The sequence below is a fragment of the Hemitrygon akajei genome, chromosome 9, assembly GCF_048418815.1.
Source record: "Hemitrygon akajei chromosome 9, sHemAka1.3, whole genome shotgun sequence".
Taxonomy (NCBI): domain Eukaryota; kingdom Metazoa; phylum Chordata; class Chondrichthyes; order Myliobatiformes; family Dasyatidae; genus Hemitrygon; species Hemitrygon akajei.
In genome coordinates this window covers 170,756,258-170,780,846 of record NC_133132.1, presented here as the reverse complement: position 1 = coordinate 170,780,846, position 24,589 = coordinate 170,756,258, and the positions used below count along the sequence as shown (strand labels likewise).

The following is a 24,589-nucleotide window of genomic DNA, read 5'->3' as shown; positions in this document are numbered from 1 at the left end:
AAAGCTTTCAGCATATTGGCCTTCGTAAATCAAAAGTATTGAAGGCTTTATTCCTTGGAATGTAGAAGATCAAGAGGAGATTTGATGGAGGTATGCAAAATTACAAGAGTTATAGGTAGGGTCAATGCAAGCAGGCTTTTTCCACTGAGGTGGGACTACAACTAGAGGTCATGGGTTAAGGGTGAAAGGTGAAAAGTTTAAGGGGAACATGAGGAGGAACTTCACTCAGAGGGTCGTGAGCGTGTGGAACGAGCTGCCAGCACAAGTGGTGCATGCAAGCTCAATTTCAATGTTCAGGAAAAATTTGGATAGGTACATGGATAGTAGAGATACGGAGGGTTATGGTCCTGGTGCAGGGAATTGGGAGTAGGCAGAATAACTTGTTTAGCATGGACTGGATGGGACAAAGGGCCGGTTTCTGGGTGCACTTTTCTGTGACTTTATATAAAAATGGCTATTTCCCATGCAATACTCTCAACCCTGATGCCGGGACTCAACTCAAAGCATCAACCACCCCTCTGCCTTGAAGGATGAGCCTCACCCGCTGCATTTCTCCAGCTCCGGATTGCAGCATTGGTAGTCTTCTGTGTTGTGTATTTAATATTTAAATAATGTTTGAGTAATCATTAAGCATTCTTGTTCCTTTAAATAATTCATCATGGGTTATAAGTATAAATATATGAATTACATATGTCATCACGCCACCATGTGATACCTGCGCGCCTCGCTTAAAGTACGCTCAAAGTTACACCCACATTTTGGACTCCCATGTCTTCCTTTGCATTAATTGAATGTTTTGAAGTTATGAAACAGGACATTCTGTGTCTCCATTTAAATAACTTGGTGGTTGTGATCCCTTTAAAATGCAAAAAGGAGCGGAGTTTCCTTTTAACCATATAACAGTTACAGCACGGAAACAGGCCATCTCGGCTCTTCTAGTCCGTGCCGAGCGCTTACTCTCACCTAGTCCCACCGACCTGCACTCAGTCCATAACCCTCCATTCCTTTCCTGTCCATATACCTATCCAATTTTACTTTAAATGACAATATCGAACCTGCCTCTGCCACTTCTATTGGAAGCTCGTTCCACACAGCTACCACTCTCTGAGTAAAGTTCCCCCTCGTGTTACCCCTAAACTTTTTCCCCCTAACTCTCAACTCATGTCCTCTTGTTTGAATGGAAAAAGCCCATCCATGTCAACTCTATCTATCCCCCTCATAATTTTAAATACCTCTATCAAGTTCCCCCTCAACCTTCTACACTCCAAAGAATAAAGACCTAACTTGTTCAACCTTTCTCTGTAACTTAGGTGCTGAAACCCAGGTAACATTCTAGTAAATCTCTTCTGTACTCTCTCTAATTTGTTGACATCTTTCCTATAATTCGGTGACCAGAACTGTACACAATACTCCAAATTTGGCCTTACCAATGCCTTGTACAATTTTAACATTACATCCCAACTCCTATACTCAATGCTCTGATTTATAAAGGCCAGCATACCAAAAGCTTTCTTCACCACCCTATCCAGATGAGAGTCCACCTTCAGGGAAGGTATCAGGGTTTAATAAAGTTCTTGGAAATGACTGTAACACATTGTGTTGTTTTAGGAATTAAATTCCCAATGGAATGTCACTGCTTGAATCAGATACACAAAGTACTCTGCAGATGCTGGGGTCAAAGCAACACGCACAACACGCTGGAGGAACTCAGCAGGTCAGGCAGCATCCATGGAAATGAACAGTCAACATTTCGGGCCAAGACCTTTCATCCTGACGGAGGGTCTCAGCCCGAAACGTTGACTGTTCATTTCCACAGATGCTGCCCGACCTGCTGAGTTCCTCCAGCGTGTTGTGCGTGTTGCTTGAATCAGGTTTAGGTCTAATTACCTTTGTTGATGCATGGTAATCTTTCTTCTTCAAAAATAAATACATAAACAGCTTATTTTACACAATGAATATTTAACAAGAAATAAAATATTATTTGTCAGATATACATCGAAACATAGAGTGAAGTGTGTCATTTGCAGCAAGTCAAATCAATGAGGATTGTGCTGGACAAGCATCGCCAAGCTTCTAGCACCAACACAACTTACTAGCCCTAACCCGTACGTCTTTTGGAAGTTGGGCGGGGAAAGGAGCTCCTGGAGGAGGCCCACACAGTCACAGGGAGAATGTTGACATTTCTTACAGACAGCAGCGAGGATCAAACCCGATCTTACAGCTGGCCCTTGTATAGCTTTGCGCTAACTGTTGCATTCTACTGTGCTGCCTATTTAAGATTATTTATGATAAGTAAACACCAGAAACTATTCAGGATCATCTATACAGTTTGCAGAACTCTGCTCTCCTCTGGTGAGAAGAGAGTAAATCAAAAGTGGTTTTGTATTTGAGAAGGGAAGCAACTGTAAGGTGAGGCTGCGTCTTATTCAGCAGAGATTTGAAACCAAGCATCTAGCAACCATCTGCGGATATGACAGCATCATCAGTAGGGCCCAAAGTCAAATCCTGTCAAAATCTGCTTTAAAACCTTCTTCACGTTCTGTCTTATCATGTCAGCCTTCTCCCTCTCCCCCCTTTTGCAGATTGTTATGGATCAACAAAAAACAAAACCCATGGCCTAAAGGGGATGTGAATTTGAAATGGTTCAGGAGGAAAGGAATATGGCTGTAGGTTTCCAGATCAGTGCTGTTCTCCTGGGATCACAATTTAAGCATTAACAGTATCTGGATGTTACTGCGTGACAGCCCTCAGTGTTGATGCTAATCGTACTGTCAGAAAAGGGAATAGAGATAGTTAGCAAAACAACAGCAGAGAAGCAATTTCCATTCCCTCCTACTCAGAGCCAGTCAAGTGGCAAGATTCATCCCCTGCTACCACTTTTCCAAATTTTGTGTTAGATTAGCCTGAGAAAATGTGGATCTAACTTCAAAGTCAATCGGGTGCACTGCTTTTGAAACAAGGCCTGGTTGATTTGGATATAAGACACAGGAGTAGAATTTGACCCTTCAGCCTAGTATTTGCTCCTCAATTCAATCATAACTGATTTAATTTCCCTCTCAACCTCATTCACCTGATCCTGCCTTCTCTCTGTAACCCTTGACATCCAGACTAATCAAGAATCTATCAACCTCCACTTTAAGTATACCCATTGACTTGGCCAGCCACAGGTTCCACAGTATCACCACCCTCTGGCTAAAGAAATTCCTCCTCATCTTTGTTCTAAAGGGACTCACACTGTTTCTTTGAATCAATATTCAACTTAATATGAGCAACTGGGAGTCAATCTGATCTCCTCAAAGAAATGGATGTATTCTCTCATCAGCACTGCTATCTTCCACATTACCCTGAGAATATTGTTAGGCTAACTTCCAGGTCAGCCAGGTAGCTGCTGATCTCTTGAAACAAGACCTGCTTCATTCACAAGGTTGATACATAGACCATAAGGCATAAGAGTGAGGGGGGATCTCATTGAAACCTTTCGAATGTTGAAAGGCCTTGACAGAGTGGATATGGAGAGGTTGTTTCCTTTGGTGGGGGAATCTAGGACAAGAGGACACAGACTCAGAATATGGGGATATCCACTTAGTATGAAGATGAAGAGGAATTTCTTTAGCCAAAGGGTGGAGAATCTGTGGGATCCATTGCCATGAGCAGCTATGGAGGTGAAGTCATTGCATATATATAAGGCAGAGGTTGATAGGTTCTTGATTGGTCAAGGCATGAAGGGTTACAGAGAGAATGCAGGAGATTGGGACTGAGTTGGAAAATGGATCAGGCATGATGAAATGGAACAGGCTTGATGGGCCAAATGGTCTAATTCTGCTCCTCTACCTTATGATATTACAATTGATCAACCTCTGCTTTAAATATACCAAATGATTTGGCCTTTAGAACTGTCTGTGACATTGAATTCCACTAATTCACCACCCTCTGGCTAAGAAAAATTCCTCCTCATCTCTGTTCTAAAGGAACCCACAATATTTCTCTGAATCATTATGTAACTTAAGGCAAACAACAAGGAGCCAAGCTGATCTTGTCAACGGAAAGCAGTAGATATATTCTCTCATCGGTACTGCTGGTAGTCAACAAAACAGGAGTGGCATGAGTCTATTTCAAACAAGAAATTGCAAGTCTGTCCACCTTGAAATCAAAAGCATTTCCTAAGTGCAGTATGACTTTGCTGGTGAATTATTTTCAAGTGTGGGAGAACTTGCTTTACCCTCTTCTCATTGCTACCATAGTGGAGGAATTACGGGAGCCTGAAGACACATTCAATACCTTTGGAAAAACTTCTTCTCTGCCACCAGATCTCTGAACGGATGATAAACCCATGAACACCACCTCACTATTTTGTTCTCTTTTTAACATAGAGCACAGAACAGGCCTTTCAACCCATGATATTGTGCCGACTTTTTAACCTACTCTAAGATCAACCTAACTCTTCCTTCCTATATAACCCTCCATTTTACTATCATCAATATGTCTATCTAAGCTACTTTTTAATTTTTCATATATTTCTTGTCATCATCATCATTATGTTCCCTGTCGAATGACGTGGGCGATTATGGTCTTTCAATGACCATGATTGTTTTTGGCAATTTTTTCTGCAGAAATAGTTTGCCATTGCCTTCTTCTGGGCAGTGTCTTTACAGATGGGTGTCCCCAGCCATTATCAATACTGTTCAGAGATTGCCTGCCTGGTGTCAGTGGTTGCATAACCATGAGTTATGATATGCACCAGCTGCTCATACCACCGTCCACCACCTGCTCCCGTAGCTTCACATGACTCTGATTGGTGCCTCACCTTGCCCAATGGTGACCTCAGGCTAGTAGAGGGAAAGAACGCCTTACACCTCCTTTGGTAGAGATGTATCTCCACCCTGCTACCCCCAAATTTGTCATTGTAACTTAAAGTACTTTTTTTTGTATTGCATTGTACTATCACCACAAAACAACAAATATCAGTGATAATAAACCTGATTCTGATTCTAATGCACTAATCTACTTCCATCTCTTTGTCGTCAAGGTTATAAAGGCTATCGAGGAGGGTTATCGTCTCCCTGCTCCCATGGACTGTCCACCTGGTCTTCACCAATTGATGCTCGACTGCTGGCAACAAGAACGCAGTGAGAGACCCAAGTTTGACCAGATAGTCGGCATCCTGGACAAAATGATCCGGAATCCAAACAGCCTGAAGGTTCCTGTGGGGACTTGCAGTAGGTGAGGGAGAATATGGACACAGCTCTACTGCATAGCAATGGTGGCAGGAAGGATTGGCAGGAGGACAATCAGAGTTTTGCATAAGTGCAAGTGTTAAGGACGTGGAGTTACAGGTTCAATCATGATGGCTTCTGTTCTTGGTAGTTCAGTGCAGTAGCATAGCTTTTAGCATGACTCTTTACAGCACAAGCTGTAGGATCAAGGTTGAATTCCCACCGCAGTCATTACGTTCTCCCTGGGTGATCCGTTTTCCGCCGATTGGTTATGGTTGGTAAGTTCTGAGTGCGCTGTGTTCGTGCCCGAAGCTTATGAACACACACACAGTAGAGTAGCAGTCAGTACAACGCTATTACAGGTCAGGGCGTCAAACTGCGAGTTCAATCCTGCGATCCTCCATCAGGAGTTTGTATATCCTCTCTGTGGAACACGTGGGTGTTCTGGTTTCCTCCCACAATCTAAAGGCATACTGGTTAATAGGTTAGTTGTTCATTGTAATGGTCCTGTGACTAGGCTAGGATTGGGAGGCTGCTGGCGGCACGGCTCGAAGAGCCTGTAGTCCCATTCCATGCTGTATCTCTCTCCGTCAATCAACAAATAAGCAAGCAGCACAGAAACAGGCCCTTTGGCCCATCTAGTCCATGCCAAAACCATTTAAACTACCTACTCCCATTGCTCAGCACCCAGACCATCGCCCTCCTATCATCTATGTACCTATCTAAACTCCTTTTAAAGGTTGAAATCGATCCCACATGCACCATTTGTTCTGGCAGCTCATTCTACACACTCACAGCCCTCTCAGTGTAGAAGTCCCCTCATGTTCCCTTTAAAATTCTTACCTTTCACCCTTAACCCTTGACCTCTAATTGAAATCTCACCCAACCTCAATGGAAAAATATCCTTTTCGGATGGTGTTTGTCGCATTTCACTATATGTTTCAATGTACATATGGCAAAATAAAATAATCTTCATCTTTTAAGGATGCCTACGCCTTGAATTTCTATTCATTAACACAGGTTGTTTCAGAAATTGTAGAGTTCAGCATAAAAACTCTATCGACCATGATGCCAATGTAAGCACATGGAAGGGAAAATACAAGATCAAAATGCTGAACGTTTGCAGCAGGCTGTTGTGCAGAGGGTCTTGAGAGTGTTTGTGCATGGAATCATAAAAGTTTGGTTTGCAGGCACAAGTTATCAAGAAGGCAATGGTATGTTGGCCTTTATTGTGAGAGAGATTGTATTTAAGTTAAGGGAAGTGAGCTGCAACTCGACGATACTGATGAGACCGTACCTGGAGTAGTCTGGGCAGTCCTGCTCTCCTTACTTGAGAGGAGATTTATTGCATTTGGAGGTGGTGCAGAGAAGTTTCAGTAAGTTATCTCTAAAGATGAGGGTGTTGGCTTTTGAGGAGAGATTGGGTCACCTGGGACTATATTTGCTGGAATTCAGAAGAATGGAGAGGGAATCTTACAGAAACATATAAAATTATAAAACGGATTAATAAGATAGAGAAAATAAGTTGTTTCCACTGACAAGTGAGACCAGAAATAGGAGACATAGCTCTCAAGATATGTTCATTATGTGCCATGTCGTAAAACGTGGGCGATCATGGTCTACAGTAATTTTTCACAGAAGTGGTTTGCCATTGCCTTCTTCTGGACAATGCCTTTACAAGATGGGTGACCCCAGCCATTATCAATTCTCTTGAGAGATTGTCTACCTGGCGTCAGTGTTCACACAACCAGGTCTTGTGATATGCACCAGTTGCTCATACGACACCCGCAACCAGCTTCCATGGCTTCACGTGACTCTGACTGAGTGATTAAGTAGGTGCTACACCTTGCTCAAAGGTGACCTGCAGGCTAGCAAAGGGAAGGAGTGCCTGACACCTCCTTTGGTAGAGCCGTACCTCTACCCCACCACTTGAAGGGATACCTGACAGATATATGTAAAGTTATGAGAAATATAGATAAGTTAGATGATCAAAGTGCAAAGTAAATTTTATTATCAGAGTACATATATGTCCCCAAATAAAACCCTGAGATTCATTTTCCTGTAGGCATACTTGGGAAATTTATAGAATAGTCGCTATTACAGGGTTTGAGACTAAGCTTGGGCTCTCCCTTTGGAGCTTCCCTGCTCACAACTTGCTCTCCTTTTAAACAAAGGCTTTCATAATGTCTTGGTTCAAACAGCCACACATTTACAAGTTAACCACCAATGAGAATATTTTGCTCCATTCGGATTCTCCAGACATTATTAAGCTGTCAGTTAAATGATTTACCATGTCATGGATACATAGAACATTATACACAGAAGCAGGCCCTGTGGCCCATCTAGCCCATGCCAAACTATTATTTTGCCTAGTCCCACCTGGACCATAGCGCTCCATACTTAACCAAATTTCTCTTTAGTACTGAAATCAAACTCACATCCACCACTTCTGCTGACACCCACATGACCCTCTGAGTGAAGAAATTCCACCTCAGGCTCCCCTTAAATATTTCACGCATAACCTCCAGTTCTAGTCTCACCCAACCTCAGTGAAAAAATGTCTGCTTCCGTTTATATTACCTAAACCCTTCAGAGTTTTGTATTCCTCTATCAAATCTTCCCTCATTACAGGGAATAAAGTCCTAATCTATTCAACATTTCCCTATAACTCTGGTCCAGACAACATCCTTGTAAATATTCTCCCAACACTTTCAATCTTATTGTTATCTTTCCTTTAGTTAGGTGATGACTGTTTTCTTTCTAATGTGACTCTGTGATTTGCTTACAACATTGGGAGTGTATCAGCTGAGGTAATTTTATCTCATCTTACCCCGTACAGACCAATCAATCCACTTCTCGATCAGAATACCCTCGACTTCACCTCCTTCCGTGGTGTAGGCGATTGGCTGGAGGCCATCAAGATGGAGCGATACAAGGATAACTTCACGGCCGCAGGGTACAGCACGCTGGAGTCAGTGGCAAGGATGACCATTGAGTGAGTTAAATGCCAAAAATCAAAATCTGACTCCGTTGACCACACAACAAAGGAATGAGAAGAAAGCTTAATAGTTTTAATTCCGTAATTAAGTTGGAATACCTTGTCCTAAAAATTTGATTTCATTCTACAAAGAAATCCATATTGAGCAATCTGGTGAGCTTGCTTGTCTGAAATATAACATAGAACATCAAACACTACTGCACAGTGTGACCATTTGGCCCAGAATGCTGTACCAATCTGCACGATCTGTAAGGTCAATCCACTGAGTCCCTCATTTTTCTTTCATCCATGTACCAGTCTGAAAGTTTCTTCAACACCTATAATGTATCTGCCTCTACCACCACCTCTGGCAGGGTGTTCTATCAACTTACCACTCTCTGTGTAATAAACCAGTCTCTGACATTCCCCCCCCCCCCTACATTTTCTTCCAAACACTTTAAAGTTAACAGCATCATTATCATTATGTGCCATTTCAGATGGCATTGGCGATCATGCTCTTATGACCATAATTGTTTTTGGCAAATTTTTCTACAGAAGTGGTTTGCCATTGCCTTCTTCTGGGCAGTGTCTTTACAAGTCAGGTGACATCAGCCCTTTTCAATACTCTTCAGAGATCGTCTGCCTGCTGTCAGTGGTCACGTAACCAGAACTTGTGATATGCACCAGCTGCTCATACCTACTCCCATGGCTTCACGTGATCCTGATTGGGGGGCTAAGCAGGTGCTACACCTTGCCCAAGGGTGACCTGCAGGCTAATGGAGAGAAGGAGCGTCTCACACCTCCTTTGATAGAGATATATTTCCACCCTGACATCCAGAAAGTTTAAAGGTATGCCTCTCTGTAGAAGCCATTTCTGCCCTGTGAATAAATAATATTAGAATCAGAATCAGACGTGAAATTTGTTAACTTAGCAGCAGCAGTACAATGTAATAGTACAATCTAGCAGAGAAAAAAATAGTAATAAATAAAATTTGAAAAATAATAATAAATAAACAAGTAAATCGATTATGTATATTGAATAGAATTTTTTTAAATGTGCAAAAACAAAAATCCTGTATATTAAAAAAAAGTCAGGTAGTGTCCAAAGATTCAATGTCCATTTAGGATTCAAATGGCAGAGGGGAAGAAGCTGTTCCTGAATCACTGAGTGTGGGCCTTCAGGCTTCTGTACCTCCTACCTGATGGTAACAGTGAGAAAAGGGCATGCCCTGGGTGCTGGAGGTCCTTAATAATGGATGCTGCCTTTCTGAGACACTGCTCCCTGACGACGTCCTGGGTACTTTGTAGGCTAGTACCCAAGATGGAGCTGACAAGATTTACAACCTTCTGCAGCTTCTTTCGGTCCTGTGCAGTAGCCCCTCCATACCAGCCAGTGATGGAGCCTGTCTGAATGCTCGCCATGGTACATCTACAGAGGTTTTAGAGTGTACTTGTTGACATGCCAAATCTCTTCAAACTTTTAATGAAGTATAGCCGCTGTATAGCCGAAGGCTCAAGGCCTGTGTTCACTAGAATTTACAAGAATGAGGGGTGACCTCATTAAAAACTTACTGATGTTGAGTGCCAGGTTGTTGCTGTGGCACCACTCCACTAGTTGGCATATCTCACTCCTGTAAGCTGTCACATCACCACCTGAGATTCTACCAACAATGGTTGTATCGTCAGCAAATTTATAGATGGTTTTTGAGCTATGCCTAGCCACACAGTCATGTGTATATAGAGAGTAGAGCAGTGGGCTAAGCACACACCCCTGAGGTGCACCAGTGTTGATCGTCAGCGAGGAGGAGATTTTATCACCAATCCGCACAGATTGTGGTCTTCCAGTTATGAAGTTGAGGATCCAATTGCAGAGGGAGGTACAGAGGCCCAGGCTCTGCAACTTCTCAATCAGGACTGTGGGAATGATGGTATTAAATGCTGAGCTATAATCAATGAACAGAATCCTGATGTAGGTGTTTGTGTTGTCCAGGTGGTCTAAAGCCGTTTGGAGAGTCATTGAGACTGTGTTTGTTGTTGACTTATTGTGACGTTAGGCAAATTGCAATGGGTCCAGGTCCTTGCTGGGGCAGGAGTTTATTCTAGTCATGACCAACCTCTCAAAGCATTTCACCAGTGTAGATGTGAGTGTTACTGGGCGATGGTCATTAAGGCAGTTCACATTATTCTTACTAGGCACTGGTATAATTGTTGCTTTTTTGAAGCAAGTGGGAACTTCCACCCCTAGCAGTGAGAGGTTGAAAAAGTCCTTGAATACTCCTGCTAGCTGGTTGGCACAGGTTTTCGGAGCCTTACTATGTATTCTGTCAGAACCTTCTGCCTTGCAAGGGTTCACTCTCTTTAAAGACAGCCTAACATTGGCCTCTGAAACAGATATGACAGGGTCATCAGGTGCAGCAGGGATCTTCACAGCTGTCATTATATTCTCCCTTTCAAAGCGGGCATAGAAGGTGTTGAGTTCATCTGGTAGTGAAGCATCGCTGCCATTCATACTATTGGGTTTTGCTTTGTAGGAAATAATGTCTTGCAAACCTTGTCAAAGTTGTCTTACATCCGATGTCACCTCCAACCTCGTTCAAAATTGTTACTTGAAATAGCCCTCCGCAAATCATACCTGGTTTTCTGGTACAGGCCTGGATCACCAGACTTGAATGCCACGGATCTAGCCTTCAGTAGACGACGTACCTCCTGGTTTATCCATAGCTTTTGGTTTGGGAATGTTCAGTAAGTCTTTGTGGTCACAAACTCATCCACACAGGTTTTAGTGAAGTCGGTGACAACTGCAGCATTCTCATTCAGGTTTGAAGATGAATCCCTGAATACAATCCAGTCCACCGATTCAAAGCAGTCCTGTAGGCATTCCTGTGCTTCCCTTGTCCAAACCTTCTTGCTCCTCACTGCTGATGCTGTAGTCTTCAGTCTCTGCCTGTACTCAGGGAGTAGAAGTATAGCTAGGTGATCAGACTTCCTGAAGTGAGGGCGTGGAATAGCACGATAGGCATTCTTGATGTTGGTGTGGCAATGGTCCAGTTGTTGTTTCCTCTGGTATTGCAAGTGATCTGTTGATAGTAGTTGCTTAGTGATTTTTTTCAGACTGGTCTGGTTAAAGTCTCCCAAAATGATGGTAAAGGCGTTAGGGTGCTCTGGGATCAATAAAGTATGTCTGTCTGTTTCATGCATGTCAATCCCTTTGCTCAGATCATCTAAAGCCTGCTTGACATTGTCCTGAGGTGAAATGTAAACTGCTACCAAAATCACCCCATGACAGCACTAAAAAGAACGTCACTTTACTGCTAGATATTCCAGGTCTGGTGAGCAGAATTGGGACAACACTGATAAATTTGTGCAAGAAGAGATGATCATGAGGCATACTCCTCCAGCTCTGCTTTTGAGAGACTCTATAGATCTATCCTGATCTGAATCGCTGCATCCAGTAGGAAAGGGGTTAACCAGAATTCTGTGAAACAAAGGACACACGTGGTCCTAATGTCCCTCTGATTCAGCACCCTGGCTCTGAGATCATCGATTTTTATTCACCAGAAACTGCACGTTCGCCAGCAAGATAGTCGGTATAGGGAGTTTAAAATCCTGTTTCCTTAAATGCACTTCTAACGCTGATCTACACCCACGCTTCCTCCGAGGTGTCCTCTGTGGGCACTTCTGACCACAATTGGTGTTGTTTCCATTGGTTTTAAGCAGCGAAAGTTTGTTTAAATGCATTAAGACTCTTTGTTGACTGTACTGACCTTGGAAGCAGTTGTGCTTTTTCGCTGTATCAGGCTGAAATGGGAATATTTAATCGTATCCATTGAGAGTACTGCTGCTACTCGAGTCACGCCTAGGCACCCCGGAATAGCCTTAAGAACGTAGAAGATAGAGCATTAAAGCGGTGTACAGGCCCTTTAGCACATGAGGTTGTGCTAACCTTTTAACCTACTCTAAGATCAATCTAAATCTTCCCTCAAAGATAATCCTCCAGTTTTCTATCACGCATGTGCCTGAGGCTACGTCCACACTAGACCGGATAAATCCGTAACCGAAGCTTTTTCTTTTCATTTTGACCCTCCGTCCCCACTGAAATGGCATTTTCCTCCCCCGAAAATGGAGCTTTCCTAAAACGCCCTCCAAAGTGTGTAAATTTGAAAACGCTGGTTGGGCAGAGTAATGTGGACGGGGTGACCAGAGATTTCTAGAAACGCTGTCGTGACGTGCAGGAGCAGATGGCAGCATTCCATTGTTTTCTTGAACGCAAACCCCCAAACAATCTAACAATTTCAGAACAGACGGCAACGAGACTGAAACTAGAAGAGTTAGAAATGTACTCACCAAATACTTTGACCCATAACTTACTGAATAAATAAGTGTACTTACTTTGCCCTGTTTTCTGTCCTTGCTTGTATGAAGGTTGTTTACCTATTTATGCAAGTACTTCTCTGACAATAGATGTGTTACAGCCTAATGTAACATTGTATGGAAATACAAGATAACACTGATACAGACACGTTTTATACATTTAACAAGGGGCTTTATTAATGCAACAGAGTTAGTTTTTCAATGTTTGTCGTCAGCCGGGTCACACCGTCCATGAAGTTCCTGCCGGTTGCCTCCATATGCTCCAGTATTTTTTTAGTTTTAAGTCCTCCTGCGCAAGAGCCAACAGCTGTCCATCGTTTGGCAATTTCCTTTTAAGTTTTTCTAGTCTGTAACTGCACAAACGCGCACTTTCACAGTGAGATTCGACACCAAACATGTCGCTTGTTTTCTGTAGATGTGTCCTGCACATGCCCAGTAGGAGGAGATTCGCCCAAATACCCGTTTTAATGTGGATGGAGGTATTTTCAAAAACACCTGATGTGGACGCCTATCATTTTTATGTGAAACCGGCGTTTTCAAAATTATCCGGTCTAGTGTGGATGTAGCCTGAGAGTTTCAAAACTCCCCCGATGGATCTGCCCCTACCTTCACCCAGGCTGGGCATTTCACACACTTACCTCTCACTGCTAAAGATCTAACATCTGACATACCTCCAGTACTTTCCTCCAATCACCTTAAAACTATCCCCCCTGGTATTAACCATTTCCTCCTTTGGAAAAAGGTCACGTGAAATTGCAGCTCATATGTTCTTGCAGAATAGCCAAGTATTACTCATCCCCATCCTGAAGTGTGCAATGTCAAGAGCTAGCACCCAAATTGTATTCTTTGTCCTTGTCGCCAAGACTTTGTGTGCAACTTCATACATGTGCCTGGACAGCTCTACCCGTGGAGGTCACGGCCATCCCAGCATCACTGCAAACTGAAGACATTGACCTCTACCATATCTCAGTTTCATACTCACTGCTGCAAAACAGGAATGTCACCCAAACTAAGGGCATCAATACTCACATCCTTCTACAGACGCACATCCTAACGTGCTGCATCACTGCTTGGAATGGAAACTTCACTGCAGCGGACAAGAAGGCTCGTCAACGGGGATTCAAAACTGTTGCTATGCATCACCGGCACCAACCTACCCACCATCATGGACATATATATAGAAAAGTGCTGTAAAAGGGCCAGTAACATCATGAAGAGACCCACCCACCCTGCTCATGGACTGTCTTTCTCACTCCCTTTAGGGAGGAGGCTACATAGCATCCACACCAGGACCACCAGACTCAAAAACAGTTACTTCCCCACTAAGTGAGGCTGATCAACACCTCCATCCACTAACTCAGCCTCCACATTCGCAACCACCATTACTTAATCATTTCTTGTCAGAATCACCTTATGTACAGACACTCCTGTCCCTAGTGTCACAGTATGGACATACAATCAATCTATTTATATAGGCTATCTTATGTATTATATTTATGGTATTGTTTATTATAATGTTCTTTATCTTACTGTGTTTTTTGTGCTGCATTGGATCCAGAGTAATAATTATTTTGTTCTTCTTTACACTTGTGTACTGGAAATCACATTAAACAATCTCGAATTCTCTACACTGCTCAGATTCAAGGTGCGGGATATGCCTGCCAGAAAATAACTCTCGGTTGTATATGGCGATATACATGTACTTTGAACTTTGAACTTTTGAGCATGTTTGTTGTCATTCAGTACACAAGTGTAAAGAAGAATGAAATGATTGTTACTTCAGATTCAATGCAACATAAAAAACATACAGTAAGCATAAAAACATAATAAATATAATGCAATCTTATAAAACAGAATATACAAGTAACGGTAAAGGGCCAATGTATGGGGGGGATGAAGAGTGCTGAGGGGCTGTGGTGAGGGAGAGTCTGATGTGAACGTAGTGGTGGTGAAGGGGGACGGTCTCTTTATCTGCCCTTTTTCAGGAACAGAGAGCTCGGACAGCATCTGCCTGCAGTTCTTGGGCGTGAACCACACCAACTCTGTTTCAAAGTCTTTTTTGGAAAATTTCCCATTTTTTTTCCCCGAGTAGATAAATTCGGCGCCAATGCTAAATGCAACAGCGTTTTAGCACACCGTAAATGAATACAGTCTAATTTCTTGGCACTCGATCTCTGAGACATTCCCAAACACTTTTAGATGATCACAAAGCTGCTTTAACGCTATTAAAAAGTAGTAGTGTCGTTTCTAGTCCCTCGTTTTGGGAAAAAGCCTCGGGATTTTCAGATTTTACAAGGAATGCAAGGCTCTAATCCTTAAATCACCAGTAAAAATCCTGGAATCCCTTGGGGATGAGCACTGCCTGCTTTAGTCAGCCATTATAAATGGGTGTGTTGATTATAGGAAGCAGCAGAACGCTGAGTATTAGTGGTGGTTATTAATTTTCTGTTTTCCTAGAAAATTGCAGTGAACAACCCCAAAAGATTTTACAAATAACCGGCAATAAAATGTAATTCAATTTCGACTATAATTTGCTTAGTTTAGATTTTCTTAGACTTTGTGATTTGAACCTAATTAATTTGAGAGCTTTAATTGAGAGATTCACTGAGATGTAGCTTCTGCCTGACCACCACCACCCCCCCCCCCCCCCCCAAACCCATAATAGCAAAACTGTCCTCGCGCCCGAGGAAACCGACTTGCTGGGTGTCGACACCGAGCTGTGGCGTACACTTTACTATCACAATCATGATCAGGATCAAGACTTAATATCATAGGCATGTGTCGTGAAATTCGTTGTTTTGTGGCAGCAGTACAATGCAATACATTTTAAAGAATTATAAATTACAATAATATAGTTTAGAGAAAACCCTAACTCACTCGATCTTTCCTCAATAGGCATATGTTCTCTAATCCAGGCAGCATCCTGGCAAATCTCCCCCGCATCCTCTTTAAAGCTTCCACATACTTCCCATAGTGAGGTGACCAGAACAGAAGACAATACTCCAAGTGTGGTCCAGCCAGAGTTTTATAGAGCTGCAACGTTATCTCCTGACTTTTGAACTCAGTCCCCCGACTAGACAGACAGACAGACGTACTTTATTGATCCCAAGGGAAATTGGGTTTTGTTACAGTCGCACCGACCAAGAATAGTGTAGAAATATAGCAATATAAAGCCATAAATAATTAAATAATAATAAGTTAATCATGCCAAGTGGAAATAAGTCCAGGACCAGCCTATTGGCTCAGGGTGTCTGACACTCCGAGGGAGGAGTTGTAAAGTTTGATGGCCACAGGCAGGAATGACTTCCTATGACACTCAGTGTTACATCTCGGTGGAATGAATCTCTGGCTGAATGTACTCCTGTGCCTAACCAGTACATTATGGAGTGGATGGGAGACATTGTCCAAGATGGCATGCAACTTGGACAGCATCCTCTTTTCAGACACCACCGTCAGAGAGTCCAGTTCCACCCCCACAACATCACTGGCCTTACGAATGAGTTTGTTGATTCTGTTGGTGTCTGCTACCCTCAGCCTGCTGCCCCAGCACACAACAGCAAACATGATAGCACTGGCTACCACAGACTCATAGAACATCTTCAGCATCATCCGGCAGATGTTAAAGGACCTCAGTCTCATCAGGAAATAGAGACGGCTCTGACCCTTCTTGTAGACAGCCTCAGTGTTCTTTGACCAGTCCAGTTTATTGTCAATTCGTATCCCCAGGTATTTGTAATCCTCCACCATGTCCACACTGACCCCTTGGATGGAAACAGGGGTCACTGGTGCCTTAGCCCTCCTCAAGTCCACCACCAGCTCCTTATCTACAGATGCAGGAAATCCGAGCAACACACACAAAATGCTGGGAGAACTCAGCAGGCCAGGCAGCATCTATGGAAAAAAAAACTACAGTCAATATTTCAGGTCAAAACCCTTCAGCAGGACTGGAGAAAAATGTAGATGCTGCCTGGCCTGCTGAGTTCCTCCAGCTTTTTGTGTGTGTTACTGGGGTAGTGTTTATGAGTTAATTGTCCATTCAGAAATCTGATGACAGAGGTGAAGAAGTTGTTCCTGAAACCTTGAGTGTGTATTTCCAGGCTTTTGTTGGTAGCAATGAGAAGGGGGCATGTCCTAGGTGATGGAGATCCTTAATGATAGGTGCCAACGTTTTGAGCTATCGCCTTACGAAGATGTTCTGGATGCTGGGGAGACTCGTGCCAATGAGCCTCACTTGATAAAACAGGGTAATGAGGGCACAGAAGCATCGGACTTGCACCGAGCCTGTCAGTGAAGCACTGACTGAGGAGCAGGAGTCAAAACAAAAATTGCTGATACTTGGAATCTGAAAATAAAAAAGAAAGCAGGGGAATCGCCGGGCTCTTAAATGCAAACAGTCTTCCTGAAAAGATAATTGGCAGGTCAGCTCGTTTGAACCACACTCCCAAACTGTGGAATTCAATACCGAAATTTATAAGGGATGCAGGCTCAGTTGAAACTAATAAACACCAGCTCAAAACCTATTTATTCATCCTTGTTTTAACTAACATCCTTTTATCTTTAATTTTCTTGTTTAGTTTATTTTTTAAAATTTTATTTCTACTTTATCCCATTGTAAAGCACTTCGAACAACATCGTTTGTATGAAAAGTGCCCTATAAAAACGCAATCATTAATAGGATGGCGGGGTGGAGGTATGTCTCTACCAAATGAGGTATAAGGTGCTCCTTCCCTCTGCTTAGCCCACACCCCCCACCCAGATTAGGGTTACATGAAGCCATGGGAGCAGGTGGTGGATGGCCGTATGAGCAGCCGGTGCATATCACAAGTCCTGGTTATGTGACCACTGACACCATGCAGACAATCTCTGAAGAGTATTGATAATGACTGTGGTCACCCGTCTTGTAAAGACACTGCCCAGAAGAAGGCAATGGCAAACCTCTTCTGCAGAAAAATTTGCCAAGAGCAGTCATGGCCAGAGACCATGATCATCCACATCATACAACGTGGCACATAATGATGGTGATGATGATTATTATTAACCAGTCAGAAGGTCAGGCTGTACTTGTGGAAAGAGAAACCGTTGACTTTTCAGATCATAGACCCTTCAGCCTGAAGCAGTCTTTGTTTCTCTTTCCACAGATAAAGGTTTCTAGTTTTCTCTGTTTTGTTAGATTAATTCAGTGCTAAAGTATGGGATGTACTTCTATTGTGTGACTATTCATTTGAATGGAATCACTGAGCTTGTGTAAAAAAAAGAGCAAAAGGTGTTTCTCTTAAATTAATTACTTAATTATCCATTAATTTCAGTTTTTTGGATGGTTTTAATTAAAGTTATATTTTTCGTAGATTATTATAAAAAATTAGTTAAAATTATGCATTTAAACTTTTAATTATCAGTGATATCCACAAATTGTTCTAAGGCCTACGACATCGGTGAGATGTCAAAAAGCCAACAGAGCACTCCAGAGGGAGCTCCTTAGGGTGAGGGTCTCAGCCCAAAATGTCAATTGTTTATTCCTCTTCATAGATACTGACTGACCTGCCGTGTTCCTCCAGCATGTGTGTGTGTGATCCTGTGTGTGTGTGACTGTGGATTTCCAGCACTTGCAGTTGTGTTTATTTTCTTTTGCACCCAACTCTACGGGAGCACTCCAGGGCACACAGTTCTGTATATCCGAATTAAATTAAGCTGGCTTTCCTGGTCTATCCTGTAATTTTCCACTGCATCTCGTGTATTCAAGATTTGTTTTCCAAAGGCTGATTAGGTTTATTTTGGATTTTGGTCTCAATGTGTGAAAATGTGTCTCTCTATCTTATTATTGCTAAAGTATAGGATGCATTTCACGTCCAGCCTACTGTCTGACTCTATTCATTTGAATAGGGTCAGGGAACATGAGTAAAAAACACCAGAGGCATTTCTAGAAATAAGTTAATTACTTAAACGGAGATTATGCAGATAATTCAGAGATACAGGCCCTTCAGGCCCAAAGAGTCCTCATCGTCCAATTACACCCATGTGGCGAATTAACCTACTAACCCATATGTCTTGGCACTGTGGGAGGAAACCCACATGGTCACAGGGAAAACGTGCAAACTCCTTACAGGACAGTGGCGGGAATTGAACCCCCAATTACTGGCACTGTAAAGCGAAGTGCCAACGGCTATGCAACTGTGATGATCTATCACCAACATTTTGCTAACTTGACTGAAATTGACAGCCCTTTTCCTCTCACTTGTTTTACTTATGTATCAAGTTGAAGTTTATTGTCATTCAACTGTTTACATGTACAGTAGACCACCAAAAGAAACAATGTTCCTCTGGACCAAGGTGCACAACACTGTACATATAACTCACATACAGCCATACACGTACATACCGCCAAACAAAACAGTGTTCCTCTGGACCAAGGTGCACAACACTGTACATATAACTCACACACAACACATAAAGTAATATTACCATAAATAAATTAACAATTAATAACATGTATTCCAAAAAATTGACATGAAGCCTAAGATGCATTTATAACCCAAGTTAAAAAGTAAACAGTATAACACCACTGACACTTCACAGCCGATGAGACCTGTGTGGTGGCAGGGAGTTTATGAGTCTCACAGCCTAGGGGAGGAAGCTGTTTCCCATCCTAACAGTCTAATACAGAATAAATCAAAGACTTTTGTTTTGGAATAAATTCCATTTAGTGTGGGTTTTTTTTTGCTTCTTATCTCTTAATAATATTTTTTTCCTATTCACAGCCGTTAGAGCTAGTTATGATTAGTCATGTTCCCTTGTGCATCTTTTTCCTTCTCTTCCTCTTCCAATTTTCCTTTCATTGCAGTTTGTTTTGCATGCCTTTTCCATGAATGTTGAGAGTTCCTTTATAGCCTGTCCAAGTGCCTACACTTTGGATGCACACACCATGAGAGCTGACAAGCTGGTTAGTTATTTGAGCCAAGCTGAATACTGCCCTTACCACTAATTTGCCCATAAAACCCAACAATGGAGAGTGAAAACATGAACTAGCTTATCCACTCTGTAATTTTGTGATTCTGAACAACTTAATTTGTCTCCACTAAAGGTTAACTTGCATGTTGAGTCAATAGTGAGGAAGGTAATGTGATGTAAGCACTCATTTCGAGAGGACTAGAATATAAAAGCAAGGAAGTAATGTTGAGACTTTATAAAGCACTGGTGAGGTCTCACTTGGAGTATTGTGACCAGTTTTGTGCCCCATATCTTCGAAAGGATGTGTCGAAACTGGAGAGGGTTCAAAGGATATTCATGAAAATTATCCTGGTTGGGAACTCCTGCTCTAGATTTTATCTGTACTTATAGTGAGCTATTAAAAACTTTATCACTTTGAGATTTTGGGGCTCAGTCTCAAAGTGGCAGCATAACTGCGCAACACTATTTTCAGCTTGGAGCATCAGTGTTTGAATTTCAATTCCAGCATCTTCTGTAAGTAAATTTGAACATTATTCATGTGTGCATGTTGATTCCCTCCCACAGCCCCCAGATGCAATGGTTAGTAGGTTAATTGATCATTGAAAACTGTTTTGTGATTAGAGGCCCTTGGTTGGCCGGGAATGACCATGGACGTTGCATCCTAGCTGTCTACATGATATGCAAGGCAGGAGATGGAGAGCAAGCTGTTGCCCATATCGCAGGCTCCCCCTCTCCACACATCTGATAAATGCGAAGGAACAGCAGAGACCGATACAGTTTGGCACCTGTGGTGTCGCAGGAGTTGCAAGTTTGAGTTGCGTTGAACTCAATGTAAGACTGCCTTAGGGACTCCAGCTCCAGATTTTTCCTCAGGATTTACTCCCGAAGCTCCCGTGAGGCAGCGGAGGTTTGACATCAGAGTGCTCCTCCTCCTAGCTGAGCTGCCAACCACAGCTGATGAGCCAAATCTGCCCAAAGTGACTGGTTTTAAGGCGCCAGTAACCCAGTTTTGCCCCTCCTCTTGACAGTAGAAACGGTTCCGCCAGGCTTCGTATCTAAGCCACATGTGAAGGCCGGGAGCTGGCTTAGTTGTCAGAGGCTATTTGAGATGCATGCCGTTGGAAGAATTTAATAGCTATTGGGAGCTTACCCCTACTGCCAGCCCCCGGATATGACAACATTAAGGAATCTGTGATTAGGCTAGGGTTAAATTGGTGGGTGGCTGTGTGGGGTAACTCATTGGACCAGAAGAGTCTGTTCTGTGCTGCATCTCTAAATACATAAATAAATATCAATCTCCTGGGAAATTGAGGATTGTGGAATGGCAGCAATGGCAGGAAAATGGTTGCCTTGGAAGTGGGAAAGGGACTGTGAACAAATAAAGGCACTATCGGTTATAGGCTTGAAAAGTAGTCTAAAGTGATATCCTGACAGCTGGATGCCTGACAAGAAATTTTAAAGGCCTACCTTAAGAAAACAATTAGGGTATAATCAGAATAGATGTTGTAGCATCACATCATTGCAGGAAGGTCACAGCTGACAAATTGATAATGGTATGAGGACAATGTAAATCTCTGCTTCAGTGCACTTGATGGAAAATTGTGATTATTGGAAGCCTATAGAGGGAAACTGATCATCCACAGTCCAACACTCCCCATCTGAGGCACAAGTCTGCTTTCCAGTGTGTATGGGTGCAGGAAAATGGAACAATTACTCTTGCATTTTTGACTTCCCACAAGCATTCAAATGTCATGACTTCACTGAAAGCCAGACATAGTAAATTGCGTAATGAATTGGATGGATAATGGAAAACGGGAGCAGCTATTAATAACGACACTTCGGATTGGTTAGCAGTGGTCTTTGGAATACCCCAGGGATTGACCGTTGGGGATCACTGCTGTTCATGCAGTGAATGTGACCTCAGGAAGGGTATTGCATTTAAAGTGTGGATATATTGCCAGTTTGTCTGAGGAAGCAAGATGTGCAGAATAAAGAGAAAATTCAATGTCACCCATAGAGGCACAAGTACTGAACAGTGAATGGTAAACGTACTCAGCTTTGAGAGATCTGGGGCAATGCCAAGACTGTTTAAAAGGAGTGAAAATAATACAAAGTTGGAAATAATTCGGAAAATGTGAAGCTCGGGCAGTTGATGGTTGGGTTGAATTATTCTCTGATCTTGGCAATTTACTTGCAAACATTTTATCACCGTACAAGGGGACATCATGAGTGCACTGCTGATTGTGGTGTGTCCTCCAAACATACTTATCAACCAATTCCCTTGCATGCTGTGTGTTTGCTTGTGGCATGACTGTCACTGATGCCAGGTCGAATTTGTGCCCCTCTCGATCTCCATGGGTAGAGACTAGGCAGAGATGGTCATGCTGCATTACACCCAGCTGATGTTCATGGATCCACAAGGGAATTATTAGAAGTGTGGTTTTCCATGAGCAATTCTGTAAAGAAACACATAGACTTCAATCCTATTTATAAGTCGATGCAGGCAGAACTCCAGACCACAACGCACGATGTTTGCCACACAGCCAATCAGTGACACATCACAAATGAGTTTCTGAAATGGCAACCAATCACCTGATTGATAAAGTATGTAAAGGCCAAGCTTTTGGAGGAGACACCAGAATTAACAGCACACTGATGATGTCTCCTCGTATGGTGACGAAACGTTTGCAAGTAAATTGCTAATTATAAAGTATCAAGATTAACAGCAGGCAAAAAGGTACAGGGGTTTCGGTGCTGGTAATGACAAATCAAATGTTAAGCAGTTTCAAAAAATAAATGCACTCTCACTGAAAAAGAGTAGAGAGGACCAGTGAAAGAGGGTGGAACTGGAGACTGAACAGAAGGTGCAGATACTATTCTGCATCATTTACCCCAATGGGCTTTTTCCAGGGAATAATTTTAAGGTGATTGGAGGAAAATGTAGAGGGGGGATGTCAGAGGTAAGTTGCTCAGAGTGGTGGGTGCATGGGTGGTGGTTAAAGCATGATACAACAGGGAGATTTAAGAGGCTCTAAGGCACACACAATATGCTGGAAGCTCTCGGCAGCCCAGGCAAGTGGTGTCTACAGAAAGGAATAAAGGTTGACGCTTTGGGCCGAGACGCTTCATCAGGACCAGAAAGAAAGGAGCCAGGATCTTAGATCCATAGGAAAGTAGCCTCTGGGTGTATGTTCTGTCACTGTGAGCCATCTTTAAACAATATTGAAGTTGTGTAAGACATTGGTGAGGTCTAATTTGGAGAATTGTGAGCAGTTTTGGTCACCTACCTATAGGAAAGATGTAAATAAGGTTGAAAGAGTACAGAGAAAATTTACAGGGATGTTGCCGGGTTTAAAGGATCTGAGTCAAAAGGAAAGATTGAATAGGTTAGGACTTTATTCCTTGGAATGTATAAAATTGAGAAGAGATTTGACAGAGGTATACAAAATTATGAGGGTATAAATAGGGTAAAAATAAAGAGGCTTTTTCCCACTGAGATTGGATGGGACTACAACCAGGTGTTCAGAGTGAAAAGTTTAAGGGAAACATGAGGGGAAACTTCTTCATTCAGTAGATTGTGAGGGTGTGCGATGAGTGATGCATTTAAGCTTGATTTCCACGTTTAACCAAAGTTTGGATAGGTACGTGGATATTAGGGGTATGGAGGCCTATGTTTCCGGTGCAGGTCAATGGGAGTGAGCTGGGAGTTAGAACTCTCTGTTCTAACTTGAACTGAAAAATAACTTTTTTTACAGACTTGACATGGTGTAGCAAAGTTCCAGAAGGAAATTTCTGGGTAGGAAAGCATCCTGAAAGTTTTCAAATAGCAAATACAAGTACAGGAGAGAGAAAATGGTCAGAAACAAATGGAACTAGCACTCTGCCTAATAACCTGTGTGTTCTCACTGCACGGCCCTCACTGAATTTGTCATAGACTTCACAGTCTGTAAATCTTATGCATAAACATCGATTTAACTTTGTCCATTGTTTTAGTATTGTGCGGCCATTCACTCTGCTTTGTGTTCTACAGGGACGTGATGAGCTTGGGGATCACATTGGTTGGCCACCAGAAGAAAGTAATGAGCAGCATTCAGACTATGAGAGCCCAGATGATGCAGATGCACGGCACAGGGATTCAAGTGTAATGGACCTTATCTCCCCATGAGCAAAAAGGAACGGACCTGGGGGGGGTGCTGAAGATACCATCTGCTGCTCGTACAGTCAGTACTCAGCACTCTTCTACATTTCTTTCTGAGACAGATCAGAGATTCAGGGGAAGGTGTGCAACGATGTTCCTCCAAGTCGCTGAAAGAACAACGAGGTCCTTTAACAGCACATAACGAGAGTGACTGGAACATGCGCATTATGAAGAAACTACTACCTGTAACGTTTAGTACTTTACACCGAAAAAAAAACATACAAAAAAAAAACACAAAACTTCAAGAGTTCTAACCTCCTTTTTTGTCTACTGGGCTTTTAAAAAATGTACATATCAATTTATGTAGACTATATTTGTCAAAGACACTCCTCATATTATGGTTTACCTATTAAATTGTTTTCAAGACTTGTGCTTGCTGAATGGTATTCATTCAGCCATCTTCTTACTGACTTGCTATATTGGAAAGCTACCACTTGCGACCCCAGTTCTTAAATATTCATCCATTTATTGCTATCTACCACTTTATGATACCTACGTGATGATACTGAAACTTATAGGCCATGTTAGACATTGTAATTTAAATTTAAAAGGCTTTCATTTTTGGAACTTGGTTTCTCAAGAATTCCATCCATTGCTGGTAGGAGTAAGATCATTTGCTGAGACTTTAGAAAAGACTTTTTCTAGTTTCTGAAACTTCTATTCACCTTTAAGATAATAGGCAGAAAAAAAAACGTCAACATAAAGGGAGCTATTATGAAGAAAGTGTGAAGGTTCCATGAAACAGATCATTATTTTTTAAGTACAATATCAGCTTTTCAGACCTCCTAAAAATAGCATGGCACCTTAGCAAACATAGCGATGACAAAAACATTAAAATATAAAATTAGGAGAGAAAAATTTTAAAAAACTGCAATCAATGGTCAA

The 24,589-nt window shown here is 42.3% G+C and overlaps 1 protein-coding gene across 6 annotated transcripts in view; it reads left to right on the top strand.

The window, feature by feature from the left end:
- The window catches only part of epha7 (eph receptor A7), a 360,855-nt gene extending 336,785 nt beyond the window's left edge, over positions 1–24,070 (top strand). For all 6 annotated transcript variants that reach the window (XM_073057490.1, XM_073057489.1, XM_073057488.1 and 3 more), the window contains 3 exons: positions 5,027–5,220; positions 8,053–8,208; positions 23,537–24,070. In XM_073057490.1, coding sequence (XP_072913591.1) covers positions 5,027–5,220; positions 8,053–8,208; positions 23,537–23,651 — 465 coding nt within the window. In that variant the 3' untranslated portion in view covers positions 23,652–24,070. The remainder of the gene's footprint in view (positions 1–5,026; positions 5,221–8,052; positions 8,209–23,536) is intronic.
- Positions 24,071–24,589: the final 519 nt, after the last annotated feature.